The following is a 22977-nucleotide window of genomic DNA, read 5'->3' on the forward strand; positions in this document are numbered from 1 at the left end:
AAGTAAGTGTCCCATGAGCACTATCCTTATTCCAGAGCAGCACGGAGCAGCTTTTGCAGGATGTATGCATTTCGTGTGGGCAGATCACCTGTCTGCACTGGCAATGAAGTATTGATAAGGAAGCTCTGTGATTTCTTATAAAGAAGATATAATTAAGCCAGGTGCACTGAAATGACAGGACCCAACAGAAAACACACCACATAGTAAAAAAATAAATTGTAGAGCAACTTTGTATCTGAATGTGAAGTTGCATGCAGGAGAATGCAAAGTGGAGATCAACTTTCAACCCCCAGGTTACATGGTTTAGCAGCTTGTTTAAAAAAAGTACATTCATTAGAAGATCATTTTTCAATGGTTTGAGTAGTACAAAGAAGGACTTGCAATACATCAAATGGAGAGTTAGAAACATTTCCTACAAATGTCGTTTTTGTGCTGTCTTGTGCAACTGCAAATGCAGATCTCAGTGTTATAGTGAACTGGAAAGAGTTTAAATAACAGGAATATAGCAAGGGAAGGAGGCAAAACATCGATCGAGTGTTCACATACCAAAGCAAAAAATAAACAAACAAAAGCACGCCCCAAAGCAAAGCCTCCCCCGCAAACATTCCGACATTCTACCAGAGTCGTACCATTGTGGGGAAAGACAACATCCAAGAAATCACAAGCCACGGTGCCACACAGCTTAAACCAAGCACTCTTGCACAGTGAGACAGCTGGCAGATCACGGGATGCGAGTGGCACAAGACAGTGCATTAACCAATCTCTGACGGCCTCGGAGGTCCTCAAAACTATGGGTGGGAATCTGCAGGTACAAAGTCGACTTGAAGCCCTATCTGATGAGAATTTGCACTGCAAGAGCAGCTGCTCAAAGGATAAGGCCTGAAGGTTCCAGCACCAGTGAAAGGATACAATTTGGGCCCTGCTTCCAGTGCTGGAATGAGCTCATAAAATCACAGCATCCTTTTTTGATGAGTGTTCAGAGGCCAGACGACTCTGATCTATGGGCCACATAGATGCTGCCATTTCACCCCTTCAGGAAAATTGCCAGAGCGGCTTTTCACTTATTTGACCAAAGTTCTTGCTTTGCAATACCCATTTCAAACAAGGCCATCATATACCAGGTAGACACCATCTTCCCAAGGCAAATGGCTAACGATATACCATTGTAATAAAGCCTGGGCCCTTAACTGGTTTTATGAGCCTCAGGCATCCTCCAGCCAGTTGAGAAATGAAAGATCTGGCAGTAGGGCATAATGGAGCTAATATGAGAAAGAAGAACATCATATGGTTTTTTAAATGGCCCTTATTTCCATAACCAGCCAATTCCAACCTATCACTTACATGAAGCTGATGAAACAACAGATTAAACAGAAGGCAGCCAGGGAAAATACACCCATATTCTCAAGCAAACACAAAGCCTGCACATAGATTCTTATGGTGAAAGTCCATTCAGGTTGACCCTGTGCTGCCTTTTCACATTTGCATTAGATACCCAAAAAGATCAGTGAAAGAACAATAATGGACAAGACATACAATGTGACAGGTACATGCTAGTTCAAGTAGAAAGGTATGGTGCCTCCTTTTTATCCATAGGTTTATCTGCTGACCTGTTGTATAAAGTAACAAGAAGCCAGGGCATTTCTTTGGTGATGAATTCTCCCAGTATGTAGAAATGCCTGTGAGCCAGCTGAAATGGCAGGCTGGCCTACCGTTCACAATCAGGGATAACATCCATGAGAAACAGTATACACTAACTGACCTGACCGTAATATACAAACACAGGTGTGTGTGCATGTGTGTCTCCCATAAGTGGAAAAATGTGCTTACAAAAAATGGAGAATTATGAAATTCACACATTTGCTGGGAGGTAAAAGTTTACTTTTTCTAGAATTTCAACACATTCATGCTAGAACACTTTCCACGCTTAAAACTGGTTTCCTTAAACCAGCTTCACAACCAACCCATCCAAATGAACAAGAACCCTTCTGCTCTTCCTTATTCAAATATTTCCACGCCACAGAGTAAAGTAAGCCATAATAAATGTGGAGGAAGCACCAATGAAATTCAGTGATGGGGGAATGAAGCCACATGGATGTTAATGCAAGCTTCAAACACTCACGCAAAAAGGTATTATCACTGGGGAGCTCATCCTACTTCACAAAATGGCAAATAAAAGCCATTTCATGGATTCTGATAATAGAGTCACAGTTGTGGATTTGTGGTGCTATTTCAGAAATGCAGAAAATTGAGATTCTGACCATCTTTGGACGTTAATGAACCCTTGCCCACCCACGCACCCTCCCCTCCTGCACCCCCAGGATCCTGCAGACATTCCAACTCACACCCATTTTCCTTGCATCCTCCCAGAGCATTAAATTCACTCGCATTCCACAGCTTATCATAGACTGGTGTAGCAGCATGGCAACTGTTGAATCAAATGGTCCTACTCTTTTTCCAGAGATGGAGGCATTTCAACAGCAGAATAAGAAATTTTGCTTATGGAGCAGCAATGTTAAGTAAATAAATACTATGCATATACAGGCACATGCACACACACAAGTGTGTACACGTAATTGTAAAGCACTTTAGAACATTTGGGATGAAAGATGCCATAGAAAGCTAATATATTATCATATATACATTATTTAGGAACTGCTTGTCTGTTTTCTTGCAAGCCATCCCCAAACTATTGGTTGAGTTACTCCAAAATCATGGACTGTTCATAAACATTCCAATTTGAAAGGCAGCTGCCTTTGAAAATCAGAGCCATTACTATGAAGGAAACCAAATGTTTGCCTGGAAATATAAACTCAGAGAGAGCCTACAGGAAATTGGAAGTCATGTGGTATTGACAGGAAGGAGTGCAGAGAAGCGGTAAGGCTGAAGAACTGAGTACAAATGCCTCTTGCGGCAGCACAGTTGGAGGCAAAAAAATGAACTACTAAAGAGTGATAAAGGGTGTAGTAACCGGACCAGAATGCAGTTGGAGGGAAGAAAGGTGATGAGGCAAAAGACTGGAAAGGCGACCGTGGTTAAGGAGCTCTTATTCATATTGAGTCAACATAGCTGCAGTTTCCCAAAGAGCTAAGGTGTCTCTACTAAAATCTGAGCAATATTTTGTTATGAATGTTTCATATAAAGAGCAGCTTATATGTTTATTGCTCTGTGCAGTTTTTAGAACAAAATAATGCAAGAGGACAAACTGATGTGCAAGTGATTGAAAATACTTTGGGTCCTTATGACGCATAGAGAAAAACCAATCTAAATAGCTATCACAATTATATTCTCATCAGGAAATCTCTGAAATAAACTGCTGAATGCTTGCCATGGCTCTGATCCTCACACTGGACTCTTGTCAGTGAGATGTTGTTGGTGCAAACCCCATTCACTGCAAATCAAGTTTATTTCAATGAGGTATTTTGAACATCAAGTCACTTGGCAGGAAAAAGCTATTACCTTACAGCTGAGTCTTTGCTGCAATGTATACTGTATAAGCAAATGTACAATGACTAGCAAAGGTTCCATTCATCAGCTTCCAAATTATGCATGGTGTAATTCGCTATAGGACATAGCTTCTAATCAGGGATTAAGATACACTGCAGCCAAACTCTATGCTTACTTAGAACAACTTCCCCAACCTAGCGCCTGCAGTAAGAGTTGGTCTACAACTCCCATCATCTCCATCCAGTATGCTCTGTGCATCTGCAGATTATGAGAATTATAACCTAACACTTCTGGAGAGCACCAGTTTAGGGAAGGCTGATATAGAGATAGCCTGCACCAAGTTTAATGAGACAATCTGAAGGAATCTGCCTAGCAGTGCAGCCTTAGAAATGCAAAGTTATGTTCAAGATTCATTATTTACATGTGTGCATGCAGGCACACGCACAACATGGTAACACTGAATTGAAAGTAGGGGCTCTCTGACTCAAGATGGATGCTAACTTCTAGAAACCAGAGGATCAAAATTTCTCCTCGTTGTTCAGTTCCACCACATTTTATCTAAGAACAAGGAATCCTTCAGAACAAAAGTAAGTATGATTGGCTTGCTTGAAACACACACACACATAATATTTTGAAGGCCCTGAGGCAGACAGAACTGTTAACTAAGATAAAATCTGGAGAAAAACAAACAGGAACATTATGCTAACACGTAGGGTTTGATCAAAGCACTTGACCTTGCAAGGGAGGGAGAGATACACATATAAATAAGTACAAATATATTTAAACAATGATGAAACAGCCTGAAGTTGGGGGTCACATTCCCTTCTTAGAAAACAGTAAATTTGAGAACATGCCCCGGATTTAGAAATTGTCTGATATCCCAGGTATGCTCATGTACATTTTGAAGTTTCAGCCACTTTTTTAAATTTTTTGTTCAATCTTGGATAATTAGCTTTCATACTATTGCTGAAAGGGGCAGACAGAATGCCACCAGAACCCGTGTCAGATTTACTGTTTGCTGGTCTTTGGCCACAGGGTACCTGTATAGGGAGGGTAGGAGAACCTGTACCTGTGCAGTAGATGTGCATATCAAAAAGCACAAAACCCACTGCTATGAATTAAAATGAAGCCTGACTTACACAGATACATTTTCTATTATTGTGGAAATAGAAATTCATAACCACAATAAATGAAATACACTGTTGGTTTGTGACTGAATTACGAACATGTCGAACAGCAGACATTGGGACTCTCCTGCCCTCCTCCACAGCCTCTGCTCAAAATGGTGCCGCTGCTTTTGCTGCATTTGAGCTTCTTTGAGGAGGGGCAACACTTAGGTCAACTTCCAAGGAGACGCTCTCATGGGTGCATTCCAATAGTGGACAGGGCTTAAGACGCTAGCTGCCCAAGGCCAAAGGACCTGAAAGGTTCCTGTGAAATGACGAAAAAAGGGAAAGGTGACAGAGCCGCTTGTGCTTCTTTGCTCTGGATGAATCTCCCACTGCTTGGCAGACATTTATAGAATCGGCTCACTTCAGAAGCAGCAGCTGGTTGACAATTCTGTGCCACAGTACTGCGATTCTAGCTTATTTTCAGGCTCTATGAATGCTTAATGTGGGAACCAAGCTGCCAATCAAAATGCTGCAGTTGGAAATCCATTATTTTAAAAAATCCTTTCAGGCTCTTAGGAAGGTCTCTCTTAAAAAGACATATAATCTCAAAATTTCATAATTTGTGAATTAATTCTGGTATCTTTCACATGCAAAACAGAGCATCCTTTGGCCCTCTTCAGACTAGGATGGCTACTTTCAGATTTCGGGGGGGGGGTGGATTTGCATAACTGTGCATATGCAAATATAGAATTAATGACCATAATTTAAATAGAAATACAGTCCCTCCCACCATAATGGGAAAGACCATGACCAGATGACTATGTGCTTGCTCTTTCTACTGTCCAGCTGCTAACTGCAGATGGGCAACTTCGAGGCCCTTCCTATTCTCCCTTATTCTGGATCTTTGATCTTCAACCGGACATTGGCTGTGGAGCCTGTCAAACAGAGGAAGCCTCAAAACAGAGAACTGACCTCTGAAAAGTAGGACACACTTTAGTCCTTTACTTGAGAGCTAAAGGAAGAGACTAACCATAACAACAACCATTAGTTGAAGGGAATTGTGGCGATCCACATTTCTGTGCAACCTTTTCTTTCTATGCTTCACTGACACAGCAAATATAGGAAGCCTGTCTTAATAATTAAAATAGGGCTACCAGTTCACAACGGTACCAATTGGTACACAAGGTAAGACTTGTATAAGAGGAAAACACTATCCCTTACAGGTGCATGATGTTCCTTGAAAATAAAACTGAATAAAAGTGCAAATCAATAAACAAAGAAAAAGTTATATTTAAGCCAACCATGATTTGGAAATCCAGTTTCAGCATGTTGGCCCATCTATATTGGCACCTGTGAAAGGGCAAACCTCACTTAACCTTTCGGCATAAATGCACCATTATGGCCCACAACGGCTCTAAGAGAAAGCACAAAACCAACCACAACTGCACAACCTTCACTATTCCAATTCTTTCCACCCTCGGCAAAGTTCATGGAGTTGTTGATTTGTGTTTTGCAATGAACTTCTTCAAAGCATCTCTGCATCACTATACTCACGCCTGCTTAAACGTTCCGCATCAAGTTAATGGCAATTCAAACTCAGTAAAGGGTTTCAGGGAAGTCAGATGCGGTGGGCGGGGACTTGGAGGATTATTGACAAGTTAAAGGTACAATCCTATGCATGTTTGCATGCTGGCTGAGAAATGCTGAGAACTATAGGACTCTTTTCTGTCTAAACATTCATAGGATTGCATTGGTGTCTGTTCTAAATAATTTTTGAAACGATTGAGCCTAATAGGTAATCATTTTTGACAATTTAAAGATACCGTCAATTCTTCCTGGCTCTGTTCAATGGATAGTCAACATTTCAAAAGAAATCAAATGTAACTAGGAAAAGACAGGTGGTATTCTAGCAATAAAATACTACATGTTTTTCGGCTGCCCTAATGCATTGGTTGATGAGGTTCCTTTTCTCCATCAAGACACGCAGGCTTATTGAATTATGGAAAAACACGAGTTATCTTTTGTTGTCTTTCAACATTAAAAATAACTAGAATTGGTATGGATCAGTTCCTTCCTAGAACATTAACATGAAATTTGCTTAACTTCAGAAATAGGTAAAGCCAGGCCAGGCAACAGGTAGGCAGATAGGCAGGCAGGTGGCCTCCCTGTTCTGAAGCCAAGAAGCCTTCATATCAATCAACAGGTTGGTCAAGAAAGAATTAAAACTGTGCTATACCATCATGCCTGACAGATAAAGCTAGGAAAGCATAAGTGCAAGTGGATCTATACTGGGTGAAAAGACGACCCCCCCCCCTCAAAAAGTGCCAGAGTAGAAACAAAGTCACAGGCGAGCAAGTGACGCAGTCTGTACGTGATGCACAAGCTGCAATGAGAGTACTATGATTTTGGCAATAATTTGCAAAATATGCAATTGTGAACCCCCCTCAGTTCCTGAGCTCTTGATTCAAGCACGTTGTACATGGTGATCTGAATCAAGGGCTTAATGAAACGTGAGGGGAAGGCCTCCATCTGTAGTCTAGCATCACCACAATTCGACAGACAGGAAAATCTGCATGGACTTCATCCGGCTGGGAAGACAGCTCCCTCTGGTACCTGCACTGCCTTCCCCTTGAGTCTGAATCTCTCCAGTCCGTTCACTGGGGCCACCCCTACAACCACTGCCCCGCCCCACTGCTGCGGGCCACCGCCCCAGAGCGCTGACAGAAAACCCTCTCGTGTGCTACAGGTCCGTGCTATTTGTATCCTCATCTTGAACCATGATGCAGCCTCTGGCCCAGCAGAGTGGAGGAGAAAGAGAGCGAGAAACGTGGCTGTTCTGAGTCTCTGTATTTTTCTCTTGCAGGGGACTTAGAAGCTGACCGTACCTTTTAGGCCAAGTTGTCTGGGATGCAGTATTGCATTAAAGGGTGACACATGGGGCCGGTGGGCTCTATTATTGCATTACAAAGGCTGCTGCTTCCCCCGGCACAGGCTATGTTTTGTGTGTAAAGCGGGCCCACACCTGCTGGAGCTGGGATCTGGAAATGCGGAGGACAGAAGGCATGAGTCTGTGGTTTCCTGCTGTGAGGGGCATGTGCCTGCGGTGGGGCATGCGCACGGGGCTGCTCTCCGCCGAACGGCTGCGCTGTATGAAAGTGCCGCCCAGGTGAGGGTACTGTTCTGTCTCCAGGGTTGAGGAAGAGAAAACGGAGGACGCCAGTCTTCTGAGGGGGCTGTACCTCGGGAGGGAGTGCTGAGAATGCCTGTCCTCCTCCAACTGCAAAAGACCAAGAAGAGTGGAGGAAAAGGTGTCAGGCAAAGACTTGACTTGCCCCTGGTTTGTGCTGCAGAAATCTTCGCTGGCGGTGGGAAAACACTTTTGCTCTACAGGGATTTCACACAAAGCCTCTGCGGTTGCCCCTTGCTAGGCTAACACTACACCGTCACTTGGAGAGGTCTTTTAAGTGAAAGAGGCACCACTTTCCTTTAAACTCTCTAGGAATATTAAGGACTGAGGCTCTTTGACATGCGTCCTTTGGACAGTTTTGGCTGCTTCCTTTCTTGTCACTCCCTTGTTCCCACCCACCACTGAGATGAGCAAGGCTGCCTGTCAAATTTAAAGAAACAAAACATTTTTCTTAAAAGCAACACTGGCATCTTGTGACAGGGAAACAGTATCTTTCATCCTGTTCAATATGCTGTTCCCAGCATTTTCCTACGGGAAACCACCCACAAGGCCTTCATTTGCAGCTTCATGCAGCTTCCGAGCATCCATGCTGTGAGCTTTAGAAGGACACAGCAGTGGGCACATCATCGGCTGAAGGGCTCCCCATCTATCATGCACACACATTAATATCACTGCATGTTTTTCTGATGATTTTCCAGAGCAAAAACAGGTTTTCGGAGAATGTGGAGGGAGGTGGATTTAGCTCTAGAAGGACCTGCCTAGCACACCATTCCTCACTGATTTGGCTGGCAGGGTCTTCTTTTCCCTCTCCTCACACATGAATATACATCTCAAACCATGCCTTTTAAGAAAGCCCTATTCCTTTCCTATCCCTGCACTGCTGAAATTACAGCAGACCTCATAATTATGCCTCCCACCCATGATTGGTCTGAACAGATCAATCTGGAAGCAAACTGAACATTAAGGAAATATAAGAAAGAGAAAAATGTTGTGGTACTGTAGCATTTGGAGTCAGTTACTGTGCAAGTGCCATATTTACTACTATTGCTGCTGCTACTATTATTATATTTTATTTCTATACTGTCCAATAGCCCAAAGCTCTCTGGGATGTTTAGAACTCATAAAATATAATAAAATACCGGCAACAAGAAAAACACCAAAAATTTCATTACAAAATTGAAAAACTAAATTAATGAACCAGATTTAAGCAACTTAAATAGCTAGAACAAGTTAAAACAAGAAGGCCTGTTAAACAGCTGATATAAGACCGCCATGCATTAGAGTTGTTAAATGCCATGGACAGTCTTAACCTGGCACAAAAGGATAGTAGAGCTGGCACCAGGTGGGACTCTGAGGAGTCTGTTTCATAATTGGGGGACTGCCACTGAGAAGGCTCCCCTTTCTGGCACCAACTGAGCTCCCCTCAGAGGTGGCAGTCTGAGAAAGGCCTCAGTGGTTAATCATAATGTCCAGGTAGAAGCATTCTATTAACTATCGCATTCTCAAGCTGTATAGGGCTTTACAGGTTTAAACCAGCATCTTGAACAGGACTCTGAAACATATAGACAAGCAATGCAAGTGGGTGAGAATTGGCATTCAATGTTTGGACTTTGGGGTCATAGTTATTCGTCTGGCTGTTCCATTTTGCACAAGTTGCAGCTTCAAGGGCAGCCCTACACAGAGTGCATTGCAGTAATCTAATTTAGAGATTACCAGAGCAAAGATTAAATAAACCAAGCTACTTCTCTTGAGAGAGGGGAATTAATGGGCTACCAGCCAGAGCTGGTTGAAGGTACCCTGCCACTAAGGCCACCAAAGTCTCAAGTGACAGAGATGGATCAGGAGAAAACCCCAAGCTACAGACCAAGAGGAGTGTAGCCCTAAGCAGAACAGGCTGAACGCCTGTTCAGTGTTCTAGTCAGAGGAACCACCCAGTAAGAGCATCTCATCTGGTCTAAACTGAGCATCAGTTTGTTAGACTTCATCTAGTCCACTGCCATAGCCAAGCACCAATTTGGCACATCCACAGCCTCAGCTGCTCAAGATAGAGAAATAAAGCTGTGTGTCATCATTGTACTGATGGCAATGGACTCCAACAGTGGATAATCGCAAGGTCTTGCACTTGGGACACAGGAATAGGTGTCACAGGTACAGGATGGGGGACGAGCGGCTGGAGAGCAGCACTGGTGGAAGGGATCTTGGGGAACTTGTCGACAGCAGGCTGAAGGTGAGCCAGCAGTGTGATGCGGCAGTTAAGAAGGCAAACGCCACCCTTGGATATAAAGCCAGAAGTGTGGCTTCCAGATCAAGGGAGGTTTTGTTCCTGTCCTACATGACTCTGGTGTGCCCACAACAGGAGCACTGCATCCAGTTCTGGGCTCCACATTATAGAAGAGACATAGCTAGGTTAGAATTGGTTCAGCACAGTGTCACAGGAATGGTAGTCGGGTTGGGAGCTGGGTTGAGAAATTGAGGGAACTAGATCTTTTCAGCCTGGAGAAGAGGAGACTCTTTTGGCAACTTCTAGGTATGTGAGGGGATGTCATGTGGAGGAGGGCTGTGACCTGTTCTTCCCTGCAGTGCAGGGCAGGACGCATTCCAATGGGGCAAAGCTCAAGGAACCAGGATTCAGGCTGGATGTCAGGAAGTAGTTCTTGATGGTTAGGACCCCTAAGATATGGAATGGGCTTCCAAGGGAGGAGGTTGAGGCCCCATCAGTGAGGCATTCAAGGAAAGATTTGAAAACCACATGTTGGGGACTACATGAGTGGAGCCGACTGGAGTCGGGGGTCAGACTAGATGGTCTGGGAGACCCCCTCTGACTTGTTTTGTTTCTATGTTTCTATGAATGATGCCAACAGCGATTTCATGTAGATGTTAAACAGCATGAAACCAACCCTGAGGAACCCAATACTGGAAAGTCCCAAGGGCCATGCAGCATTCCCCAGGTACCACCTTCTAGAATCACCCCAAATAGGAGTGGAACCACTGAAATTTGGTACACTCCTACATTCAGCTCAGATAGCTGCTGCAGAAGGATTTCATGGTTGATGGTACTGAAAGCTGCCAAAAAGATCCAGGAATATCAACAGGGTCACATTTCCCCTTTCTCTCTCCTGCCACAGAGCACTGAATACGGCAACAAGAGGTGTTTCTGCATTAAACTCTGGCCTGAATCCCAACTAAAATGGATCCAAATCAGTCTAATCTGAGAGTGATTTGATCTGGTTGGCCACAACCTACTCAAGGACCTTGCCCAGAAAGGGAACATTTGCCACTGGCCTTAAGCTATGTGGACCTTCTGGGTCTACAGAGATTTCCTTCAAGAGTGCCACAGCACCATCTCTTGAAAGCAGAATGGAACCACTCTCTTGCAAAGAGGCATGCATATTAATTCTGGATTAATATAAATGAAGAAAGGAATAAAAGGGACACAATAGTTGGAGTCTATTACTGACCACCCAAGTCAAGGAGAAGACAAGGATAAAACTTTTGAAAAGCAAATTGCCCCTGTTTCAATGAGGCATGATGTCGTCATTATCAGGGATGATGTCATCATTATGTGGGATTACAATTGCCTAGTATCTGTTGGGAGACTAATTCTGCCAAACATGGCCCCTCCAAGAGATTCCTAACATGTTACTGATAACTTCCTCCAAGTAGAAGAAGGAACAAGAGGAATGGCTATCCTTGACTTGATGCTAAACAACAGGAAACACTTAGTGGACAAGGGGAAAGTTAACATGCCACATGTGAATCCTTGATTCTAAAGGAAGCAAAAGCCAAATGTGGCCGAACAAGTACTATGGATTTCAAGAAAGCCAATTTTAATGAACAATGATAAGTAGAGTCCCATGGCAACCAACTCTAATGAGAAAAGGAGTCCAAGAAATTGGAATTTTTTTAAAAAAGCAAGTTCTAAAGGTATAATCACAAACAATTCCAACAAGGAAAGAGGGTACAAAACAACAGAAGAAGCCCTTGGGCTTCACAAAAAGCCTAGAGATGATCTGAAAACAAAAAAAGGACATGTACCGGAAGTGGAAGGAAGGACAGGCTACAAATGAAGAATAATGGCAGGTAGCACAGAATTGCAGGGATAGCATCAGGAAGGCTAAGGCTAGGAATGAACTGAGGGATGCAAAAAGCAGCAAATAAAGCCTTCTTTGGAAATGTCCAAAGTAAAAGACAGAGGAGTCCTGCACTGAGCAAAAAAAGAAGAAAAAAGGAAGAAGTGCTCAATTCCTACTTTGGCCCAGTCTTTCCCCAAAAGAAGATCGATGAACTTCCTGATGAAAGGGAAGTACAAGCTAAAGGAGCAGCTCAAGATTGATAGGCAAATAGAAACATAGAAAAAAGTGAGTTAGAAGGGGCTTCCCTTAAAAAAGATGTGGTCAAGCTGGAAAGAGTACAGAAGGGGGAAAACGAGGATGATCAAGGGACTGTAAACAAAGCCCTATGAGGAGAGATTTAAAGAACTGGGCATGTTTAGCTTTGAGAACAGGAAACTAAGAGGAGATATAATAGCACTCAAGTACTTGAAAGGCTGTCACAAAGAGGAAGGACAGAATCTCTTTTCAGTCATCCCAGAGTGCAGGACATGGAATAATGGGTTCAAGTTAGAGGAACCCAACTGAACATCAGGGAGAACTTCCTGACTGTTAAAGCAGTATGACAGGGGAACCAATTACCTAGGGAGGTTGTGGGTTCTCCCACACTAGAGGCATTCAGGATGCGACTGGACAGCCATCTCGAGGGACAGCGTAACATGGGAGTCCTGCACTGAGCAGGGAGTTGGACCTGACAGCCCTGTGGCCCCTCCCTTCCAACTCTACTCTTCTATGATCACCTCCCTAGACCAGTCAGCCGTTCCCTCCCTGCTAGATTTTATAAGCCAGGAGGGTCAAGGATTCCCAACTGAAACTCATTTGAGACTGTGGGTACCTCATTTCCTGTAACTGCTGTAATATTTGAATCTAAGCCCCAGTGGATGCTAAACATATTCTCCAGGAAGTACCTGGCAAATATAACAGGCCTCAGATGGGTCTCAAACATCCTTGGAGTCTGTGTATAGTAACCTGCAGACAACTCTAAAGAAATCTACTGGGTGGCACACAGAGATGCTGTTTCTTTCCTGCTCACGGTGCTACTAGATATGCCTGACAATAGGCAGATACCAGGGCTCAACTGCATCCACTAGTTTTTCTCCATCTGCCCTCCAGCGATCTCCTGTTTTGTTTCCTCAGTTTCAGTTCTGGGATATACTACAGAACCATACAAGCTCTACTGCAGAGAGGGCACTCGGGGTGATTAAATCAACTGCCTGGATCAGCTCTGTATTCCAGAGACCATCCAGGGATTCATCAACATAATTATTAATAAGCGCTGTAGTCTTTGAGTCAATGGAGAGGAAAGGAAGCTACAAATCATGCAGGTTAGTTGTCAAATAGCTGATTTTTCTGCAAATGATCATCGTGAAGTACTCAAAAACTTAGGGTGCAACCCTATGCATATTTTAACAGAAGGAAGCCCTGCAACTCCCAGGTGGCTGGCTGGGGAATGCACAGAGTTTAAATATATTTTTCTGTCTAAGCACACATTGTATTGTGCCCTTAGCTTCCAGCCAATCAGTCAAGAACTCTTTTTTTTCTCTTAGCCAGTCACTGAAACACAGAGCTAGATGGAATTCAGTAGACACATCTTGGTCTGGAAGCAAGATTCACTAGATTCAAATGCCTTCTGGTAGATGGGCTTACCTACTTTCTCCCTGAAAATCTCCCCAAAGATCTCATGATCTCCCTAGGAATCTTCTGCTGGTACTTTGCCATTTCTACAGAAAGGTTCCTGTCATTAACCTAAAAGCTGTGCAAATGTATTGCCTTGGTATTTATTCCATTTCTGTTCTGCTCATTAGCGAAAGCTCTCTTACTCTCACCAAAGAAAGAAAAACCGTTACTTCTCTTTACTGTATCCTTTTACAAGCCTCTTACATTTCCTCCTTGACTGTTCTTCTCTATATGTCAAATATAGCTAATTTCCCCATCATGTGCCATCAGAAACCTTACAGAATATTATTGCCCCTGCAGCCCTGGATCTTTCTTGGTTTGCCTACTTTTCCAGTTTATCTGCTCACATAGATATGACACATTAAAGTCATTGTGAAGGAAACAATGACCAAAGGTCACTGAAGTGTCCGTCAGTTCTATTTGCCTCAAAGAACTTGCCCCCCATCACTTCACTAAATGTTTGACTGAAGGACCATCTAGCAGGTGGTTTATCAGGAGCACTGTTGTCCCAAGTTGTGTGTACGATTTTTTTAAAAAACCTAATGCATAACATATAATCAACATGGAGCAATAAGAGGAAAAGGCTCTCTTGCAGAAGAATTCGATAATGCCTCATTCAATTCAAGCATGTGTAAGATCCCTGTCATATGCCATACTGACCAATATTAATATCCTCACAGAAGCCAGAAGCATCTGGCTATGTTCCTTTGGACAGAATCTCAAATAAAACACATAAGACCATCACTCTTTTTCACTCTTCCTCCAGTACGGCTGTTTTTTATTAAAAATGTCAAATTGTGCAACTTTGCAAGCAGAGAAATTCCAGGCAAGGTGGGTACCAAGAACTGTTGGCCTCATAAGTCACCCAAGAGGAAGACTTTTCAACTCAGATGACTGAAAAATGTCAGGGGAGATAGAAAGGCAGCCCTCTTATGACTTCATGGGGCATGGCTGTTATACAAATTTCATTTAACCTGTTCTGTGTTTTTGCAGATCATCAGGAGTGTTTCGTTCTGCTGTCTGCTCAGAATTGACTTTTCTTTTTTCCCCTTTGGAAAAATAGAAAAGAAATCCACTGCAATATCCAGAACACTTGCTGACATATCACGTTTTTGCATATTTTTCTTAACTGAGCATTCAGTCAGAGAGTGAGACACACAAACAATGCATGCTACACAGCAGAAGCTGAAAAGAGATTAGAGATGTTGTGTTGTGTGGGGCACTCTTTTTAAATGGGGCATAAATTAGTGTGTGTTTTTTAGCAATTTTCAAACAGCTAATTTTGTGTACAATCCTGAAGAGACAAAAATGGTCTGCAAATGCATGAAGTATATGCCTCTCATAAGCCCACTGTAGTCAACTCACAGAAATCTGAAATAATTTGAATACATGTTGGATTCCTCTGGTATCGATACGTATACCTTAATTACTGGATTCTGAGAAGTTCTTGGGCAAATCCAAGAACTCAGGAATCAAAATGGATTCTAGAAGGGCAAGTTCACAGAAGATGGCTCACAGAAGTCATCCAGATTAAAAACTCAAAGTCTTTTTCCAGAGTTAAACAATGAAGTTCACCTCTAGCATATTAGGTGACGTAGGGGTTTGGCCTAATCCTCCTATAAAACACTTTAAAAGGTTGCAAATACAGATTCTGATTCAGAACTGGAAGAGGTACAAAAAACCTCAACTGGAATGCCAAGGCCGAGGGACTCAGATTATCTAGACAGTTGCTGAGAATCAAGCAATTCTTTGGGAGAGTCTAATTAGCATGTTGATGTAGGAGGGGTAAAGCCAACATTATTAATCCAAATATCTGATGTCAGAGCTGACCTTTTGAAAAGCATAAGATGCTCCAGGCAATTTGAGGCTTCAACTGTAGGGTCCACCTTGATGGTGAAACTAGCTCTTTTCAGTTTGGAGGTATTCCGTTCAGAATCAGCTTCTCATCATTAAGCTGTATTTGCTTAATGGCCAGTATTCTAACTTGGTTTCTTTCTTTTGTGATTGACTTCTGCAACACTCTTCTTTCATTATTACAAAGCCAACCTAACTGGCTAGCTTTAACACAATAAAGCCTTTTAATTAGAAAGCCTTTGTTCTAGTCTGCCCTTTCCAGTTTAAGATTACAATAATAAACGAGCCATTTAGGAAACTGCCATCTGGACACAACCAGGACAATCAATCAATCATCCTGAGTTTTTCATCCTAAACCTCAGAATACAGCAATCTATCCAATAATAGATAGATTTTGGAGTAATGACGCTGCCAGACATTATCCAAGTACAGCTCAGAAACTGAACTGGCATGTTCATGCTCATCTTGATATGAGACAAAGTTATGATCCCCGAAAGTTCCTTTCCAGTTTACATTTTATTCCAATCTGGACTGCAACAAAAGTCTTAGATCCCATCATTCCAGTCTCCCAACCTACTTTCTCCAAGCTCTTTTCCTTACAGTACTTACTTTTCTTCATATAATGCCTGGCACACCCCTGAGGCTGCATGCAATGTGCAAAAAGTGCTAGGAATTTTCATTTTTCTGGTGCTACTAAACTGTGACAGTAAAAATAACATTCTCAATTTGTGCTTGGCATGTTGCCATAGCAACATGCTGAGCATCAGAGAGGAAAAAGAGACAATGCACTAGAGTGGCGACAAAGGTAAGTTTGTACGGATAAAGGGAGAAATTCAGGAGTGAGGGATGTTGGCCTTAGGGGGGAGTGAATGTGAACAGACACCACTGCACATCTATCAACACCTGAGGCACAGCATGCTCTTCAACAGACTTTAACTAGGGTTCCAAAATATATGCCTTTGGAGGAATAGTTTGTAGAATTGTTCTGAGAACATTTTGCACACAAGAAAGTGTGGAATAGATGATGGATTGTGAAGCTGAAACCAAAGGCAAAGAGAGGTGAAAGGGGAAATTGTGATTTGAAGAAGCAGGCAAAGGAAAAATAAGAGGGCAAGAATGGTTTTGTGAGAAAAACCACAGTGCTTATAGTCAGGAGAAATTTTTAGGCTATGTAGGAGGGAGGAATAGGAGTACCAGAATAGCTAAAGCAAGTGGACAAAATAGGCAGAAGATGCGAAAGCAGATGCCCAAAGAAACAGTAAGTAAAGATATAATAAAATGGAGGCAACACTTCCTTCTAGCAAACAATTACATCCGCTGCCTTCAGATGACAGGTGTCTCTCACTTTTTATGCTGTGACTGCCAGACAGGATGTTACACAGAGAAAAAAAAATCTACAGGCTGTTTATGGTGAGTTCATTTCATTATGAAGGGATTGAAGCCCTCTAGGTTGAGCAAAAGCAAACAAAAATTTAGCTGCAGTGCATATCCTAATGCAAAATAATTCCTGTGTATCACAGGCAACTGTCTTGTAATAAGCTGCAGGGTACTTTCTGATTTTTTCCAACAATTTGAAACTGATGCACATTATAGCATAAACATTAGGCTGCTAACTTGGGGGTGGGGTGGGAGAGTGCTCATACACTAAAGGCCCACAATCAGATTCTGTCTTTTCTTACATTTTGGTCTGATTTTTAATCACACCTTAATTTTAAGGATTGTAAGTAAGTCTGCATCCTGAATGCAATGACCATGTTTGTGCATACTGATAAACTAGGATTCCTGGCTTATCACATTTTATTGTGAATGAACAGCAGCATAGTGGTAAAAGCAGCCTGTTGGTTTTCACTTTGCTGCCCCTTCACATAAGCATGTTACATAAGCTAAGAAAGGAGAGATTATTGTGATATCCCTGGATTCCAGAGGTTGTTGCTGGCTTACAAATCCTGACTTTTTTGGAAGCAACAAAACAGTTCTGATGTCCTGATAAGCTATACATTTCTGGTTAATGCTACCTCCTTGCACAAAGGGAGCAGTGAAGCTGGAGTGAACAGGCTACATTCACCAGCTTGTTACTTACTTATAACAAACCAGGATAAGCCAAACGTCCTGGTTTACTGCTATAACACAGTCTGTTTGACTTCTGACTAAGCACACTAGGAACAGTATTATTAATGGCAAGCTTGTGTTTCCTGCTTGCTCATGCTGTAAACATAACTAATTCAGAAATTTTAGCACTAAGGAGAGGTACATTATGAACATGTCTGTAGATATGCAGAGATACTACACATATAAACTGACTTCATTCTTCCAACAATTACTCAGAAAATTTACTGTATGAGCAAAGATGTCTATAGCAGATTTAATAGTGCGCTAGAGGGGATTTGAAGGTCACCTAAATCACTGGCAACTGTCCATTTCCATTTCAATTCATAATGCTGCTCTGGATGAATGCATGGATGAAATGTCCCTCTTTCTGATGAGCTGCAAAAGCTTGAACAATTAATGCAGAGATCCCAACTTGCCCAGTATCTGAATACTCTTCATTTCCTAGCATAGATCCAGAGAAAGGGCAGCTAGCCACCAATTACATAGGGAGCTAACAGGATTCCCAGAATTTGCCTTCAACTCTACTGGAATATGTTCACGTAACAGTTGAGAAGGCAAACTTGCCCACAAAGCAGCAAGTTAATTAATGGGAAACCTGAACTCACATCAGAGTGCCATCATGTGGTTATGAGACTATTTCACAAAAATAGAGATGCCACCAACAACCAGATCATACCGCGGATGTTGATTTGTGAAGTTTCCTCAGCCGCTTTGCAGCCCACCTCCCCTGAAGGCTGTTCTACTCTGCATTGATATTGGGCTCTCTAGAAACTAGTCCCATCTCCCATGGCTTCACACGGGTGAAATGTAGTGTAATCAGGGACAGCATTAAATTCCTCGCATATTAAAAATATGCAGGCAATTTCTTTAAGATAGTCTCTGTCTCTTGGCCTCCTCTCCTATACTGTTCTGCCACTTTTTAAAGGTGCTTGCTCAGTTGGCAAATAAAAATCATAGGTATTACAAAAAGGGAAAGTGGGAAAAGTTTGGCAGTTGTGAAATCAAGAATTTGAGGATATATATTTTTCTGAATAACCACTGAAGCCACAATGAAGGGAAATCTGGTCAACAGACAATTGTCTTAATTATTAAAAAAATTTCTATACCACTCTTCATCGAAGTAGATACCTACACAGTTTACAATAATTAAAAATACAAAATTGAAATATAACATGTATATGTATAATCACGTATCTGGTGCCAGAGGAAGACCCTTCATTCAATCTATGTTAAAATATTTATGAACTTGGAAGGTTCCTATGAAACCAGTCTACTTCATGCTATTAGCAGTAAGTAAGCTATGAGAAAAATTGATCAGAATAATAAATTGAAGTTGCTGGAAGTTTCTTTCACCACATTTACAATGAGCAGAATTCAAATCTCAAACTGCATGCCTGGGCATGCATACTCAGGCAGGCCAAAATCTTGCATCCTCTCAGTTTTAGCTTCCTTTGTCTCCCAGCATAGTGAAGATTGAAGAATAGCACTTTTTCTCCCTGTCAAAATATGCAAACAGCCCCTTCTTCCCCCACATCCCCATACATTTTCCTTCATCTACCTTGCAAGAGTCAGTTTTGTTGTTTCACAGCACATTAAGGACAGCTGGCTTAATTCTTTCCAGAGCTCTCTGATTCTTTAAACATAAAATCAGAGAACACTAGGCAACTGCAGCCGTGGCTTAATTCATGGAACTCTTTTTTGGTAAAATAAGCATTGGGGAAATAGTAAGAAAAGCATAATTGGGACAAAAAAAAACCAGAAACATAGGCAGGCATATTTAGCAGTCCAATGAAAAAGTACAGCACCTTAGTTTATATCAGGGAGTTAAGTGAGAGTCGTTTACAAAGCTGATGTTTCTAATGTCTAATAAAGTTTTTCTTATCATGCTTAGCATTTATTTAGCACTTTGGGGACTCTAAAGTGTTTCACATTTAGTAATTGCTCATTTTCTTTAGTTACCAAATGGATGTTTTCTGTTGTAGGAAGTCCCTCTAACTTTTTACAGCTTTATAGCCTGAACACTCTGAATCACAGTGATATTTGGCAAAACTCCAACACAGAAAAGAAACTGATATTTCCCTTACAGGTATTTCTACCAACTCAGTGGTCTAACTAAAGTTATTTTGTGAAGTGTCTCCCCAAGCTCAAAGAGGTCTTCCATGTCATGACACCACCCAGTGAGTCAGACAGGGATCTCCCACAGGAGGAGAAACCATCTCTGGGCCCTATCTTTGGTCCATGCAAGGACCTGTTTTGTCTTGTCGAATGAGCCCACACATCTGGGGAGGAGCAAGCAGGCTTGTAGGGAAACAGTGTCTCTGGACTCAGATCTCAGAGCCAGCAACTTCCCTGCCCACAAACAAACTGCTGGCACAGGCCTCTGAAAATCTGTAACAGGGGCCATAATCACTCAAACACCACCTCTCAGCAAATAGCATTAAAGTGTGCCCCGGAGTACAAATATGCTAGGACTGCATAGTATTAAGGAGGTGAAAACAGCTTTTCAATCAACTCTATCACTTAGCTAAAGCTGAAAGGGGTTATTTAGGCCATCATGTGCAACCCCCTGGTCAGTAAAGGAATCTCATTTAAAGCATCCAACAGATGCTTTCAAGCCATTTCTCCTAACCTGACTCACCCTAAAGGAATGAACCACTGAAACTGAACAACTATGCTCCAAGACTTATTTGCACCAAAAAGGGTTCATGTGGCCCCACTTCTGATGGAGGTGCTAATTTACTCTCCTTGATTTGGTGCCAAAATTATAATATTGGTAATGTACCTCTGCAATCTGGTGTAAAAGGGTGAGAAATAGATTTATATTCTGTATAATAGTTTTGGAGGGCCTGTTGTCTAGATGAGATGACCTCATTTAATTAAATACACACCACAGTGATGAGCACAGCAGCAAAATTTGAGGAGCAGTACTTCTTTTGCATGTCTTACCTGTCTCTCAGGACCAGTAGGTTCAGATTCTCGTCTCCGCTGTCGGATGGCTGGTGCTGAATATAAGGGGGACTGTGTGGGACTTCCTGGTTGCTGTTCATGTTTGCTGTCAGAAACTGTCTGACAATGCCCTTCTTGTCTGTGGGAACTATCCTCCTCAGCCACAGGCTGCATACCCCGGGTTCTCCCATCGTGAATTTTCGGCCTGACTGCTGCTTCCGCCCCCAATCTCCTCCTCTCCTCACCCTCTTCAATGGGCCTCAGTTCCTCAGGTTCTTCATCTGTTGTTCCAGATGTGCTTGGCTCAGCACCAGGGTGGAAGTCCTTCAGCTCTGTTTCTTTATCAATTATAACCCACTCTTTGCTGTCAAAGTCCTCCTCCTCAGCCAGGGGCACTGATCGGAAAGCGTTGCTGAGAGCTTCATGCTCCACAGAAGCAGACACATCCATCCTGCCGCTTGCCTGTCTGTCTGCCTGGCCAGTGTCGATGGACAGCATCTGCGCCGGCTGGGAAGAACACACGAGCCGTGAAGGAGAACAAGGCAAATCCACCCGGGACCTGAAAATGACACGAAAAACCTGAAGGAACAACCCAAAACTGAAAACTGAAAGCCCGCCTAAATGTAACATTGTTAGTCCTTCTCATGTGACAAAGACAGCAAAAGATAGATGTTCTCTAAAATCTGAGCTGACAAATCTTTTGAGCACATCTACCAGGAAGCGAGATCTGCTATTAAATAAGTCTTAGATTATATTATAAACTGAAGATCTACATTTTAATTATATTCCAAGTGGTCATATGAAGGGATAGGAGAACCAGGAATTCTCTAGCTTGCTGAAATTCTCCAAATTTGACTTCAGAGTTCAGTTTGGTTTGCTCCCATTCTCATTTGCAACCTGTCTTTTTCAGTTTGCTCAAACAAGAAAGGTATAAAATTCAAACACTAAAAGTGAGCATTTCTGTGTGCATTTTTTTCAAAAGTCTGCTTTTCATCCATTCATTTAAAGGTGAAATGCACATTTTTAAAAAGCACACACCAAAATGTGCATCCTTTAAAATGTGCCTTTTCCAATGAAAACTTTGGGATTTTGCAAACATTTCTGGAAAACATGCATTCCTGTTCAGGCCAATTTTGAGTCATTTGCAAACTGAAAAAAATTCTTGGACACACCTAGGCATACATTCCTCTTCTTATGAAATATTTGTTCTATGTGCTCAGTACTGAGCATCAGAAGGGTGATCAAATCCATTTATTCACAATGGATATTATGGCAGTTCCTAGAAAAATAATTTTAAGTAATCACTTTCATTCCTGAGTTGAACCTTGCTCCAGGCCTGATAGCATTTTAGCAACTAGCACCCAAACTATTTCCACTGTCCTATTGTCTCAAGGTGCTTTCCAAGCAAGGGAAACTGGTGACTAGTGGCTGAATGAAGGTCTTAAGCTTAGCAGGCACTTATCTGAGCTTAGCCCTAGAACCTACTTTTTAATCTTTAGCACTGTCCTGAAATGTGTGTGGTTCAATAATGTTTCTGCTTGATTAGCAAGTACTCACACTAAAATTTAACTTTCTTCAGAGAGCTGAGAGCTCCTATTACAAAACACAAGATTTTTAGTTTTGGCAGTTCTTAAAGAACTTAAGACTCATTTCACATGCTAGCAAAATTATGCTCAGAATCCTACAAGGTAGGCTCCAGCAGTATGTGGACCGAGAACTACCAGAAGTACAGGCAGGATGTCAAAGAGGGAGAGGAACTAGAGATCAAATTGCCAATATACGCTGGATCATGGAGAAAGCTAGGGAGTTCCAGAAATACATCTACTTCTGCTTTATTGACTATGCTAAAGCCTTTGATTGTGTGGATCACAACAAATTGTGGCAAGTTCTTAAAGAGATGGGAGTACCTGACCATCTTATTTGTCTCTTAAGAAACCTATATGTGGGCCAAGAAGCAAAAGTGAGAACTGGGCATGGAACCACTGATTATTTCAAAATTGAGAAAGGAGTTTGGCAAGGCTGTAGACTATCACCCTGCCTATTTAACTTATATGCAGAGCACATCATGAGAAAGGCCGAGCTAGATGAATCACCAGTTGGAATTAAGATTGCTGGGAGAAATATCAACAACCTCAGATATGCAGATGATACCACTCTCATGGCAGAAAGTGAAGAGGAACTGAAGAGCCTCTTGATGCAGGTGAAGGAGGAGAGCGCAAAAGTTGGCTTGAAACTCAACATTAAGAAAACTAAGATCATGGCATCCGGTCCTCTCACTTCCTGGCAAATAGATGGGGAAGAAATGGAGGTAGTAACAGATTTTATTTTCCTGGGCTCCAACATCACTGCAGACGGGGACTGCAGCCAAGAAATTAAAAGATGCTTGCTCCTTGGTAGGAAAGCTATGGCAAATCTAGACAGCATACTAAAAAGCAGAGACATCATCCTGCCAACAAAAGTGTGTATAGTCAAGGCTATGGTTTTCCCAGTTGCAATGTATGGCTGTGAAAGTTGGACCATAAGGAAGGCTGAGCACCAA

At 42.2% G+C, this 22977-nt stretch overlaps 1 protein-coding gene across 1 annotated transcript in view; it reads right to left on the reverse strand.

Annotated features, from left to right (window-relative positions):
- Positions 1 to 22977, reverse strand: part of TTBK1 (tau tubulin kinase 1) — a 127547-nt gene that overhangs the window by 14958 nt on the left and 89612 nt on the right. The window contains exons 14-15 of the mRNA XM_044429669.1: positions 20439 to 20997; positions 7796 to 7819 (exon numbers count right to left, since the gene is read on the reverse strand). Coding sequence (XP_044285604.1) covers positions 7796 to 7819; positions 20439 to 20997 — 583 coding nt within the window. The remainder of the gene's footprint in view (positions 1 to 7795; positions 7820 to 20438; positions 20998 to 22977) is intronic.

The sequence above is a fragment of the Varanus komodoensis genome, unplaced genomic scaffold (genome assembly GCF_004798865.1).
Source record: "Varanus komodoensis strain SLA01 unplaced genomic scaffold, ASM479886v1 scaffold2, whole genome shotgun sequence".
Taxonomy (NCBI): Eukaryota; Metazoa; Chordata; class Lepidosauria; order Squamata; family Varanidae; genus Varanus; species Varanus komodoensis.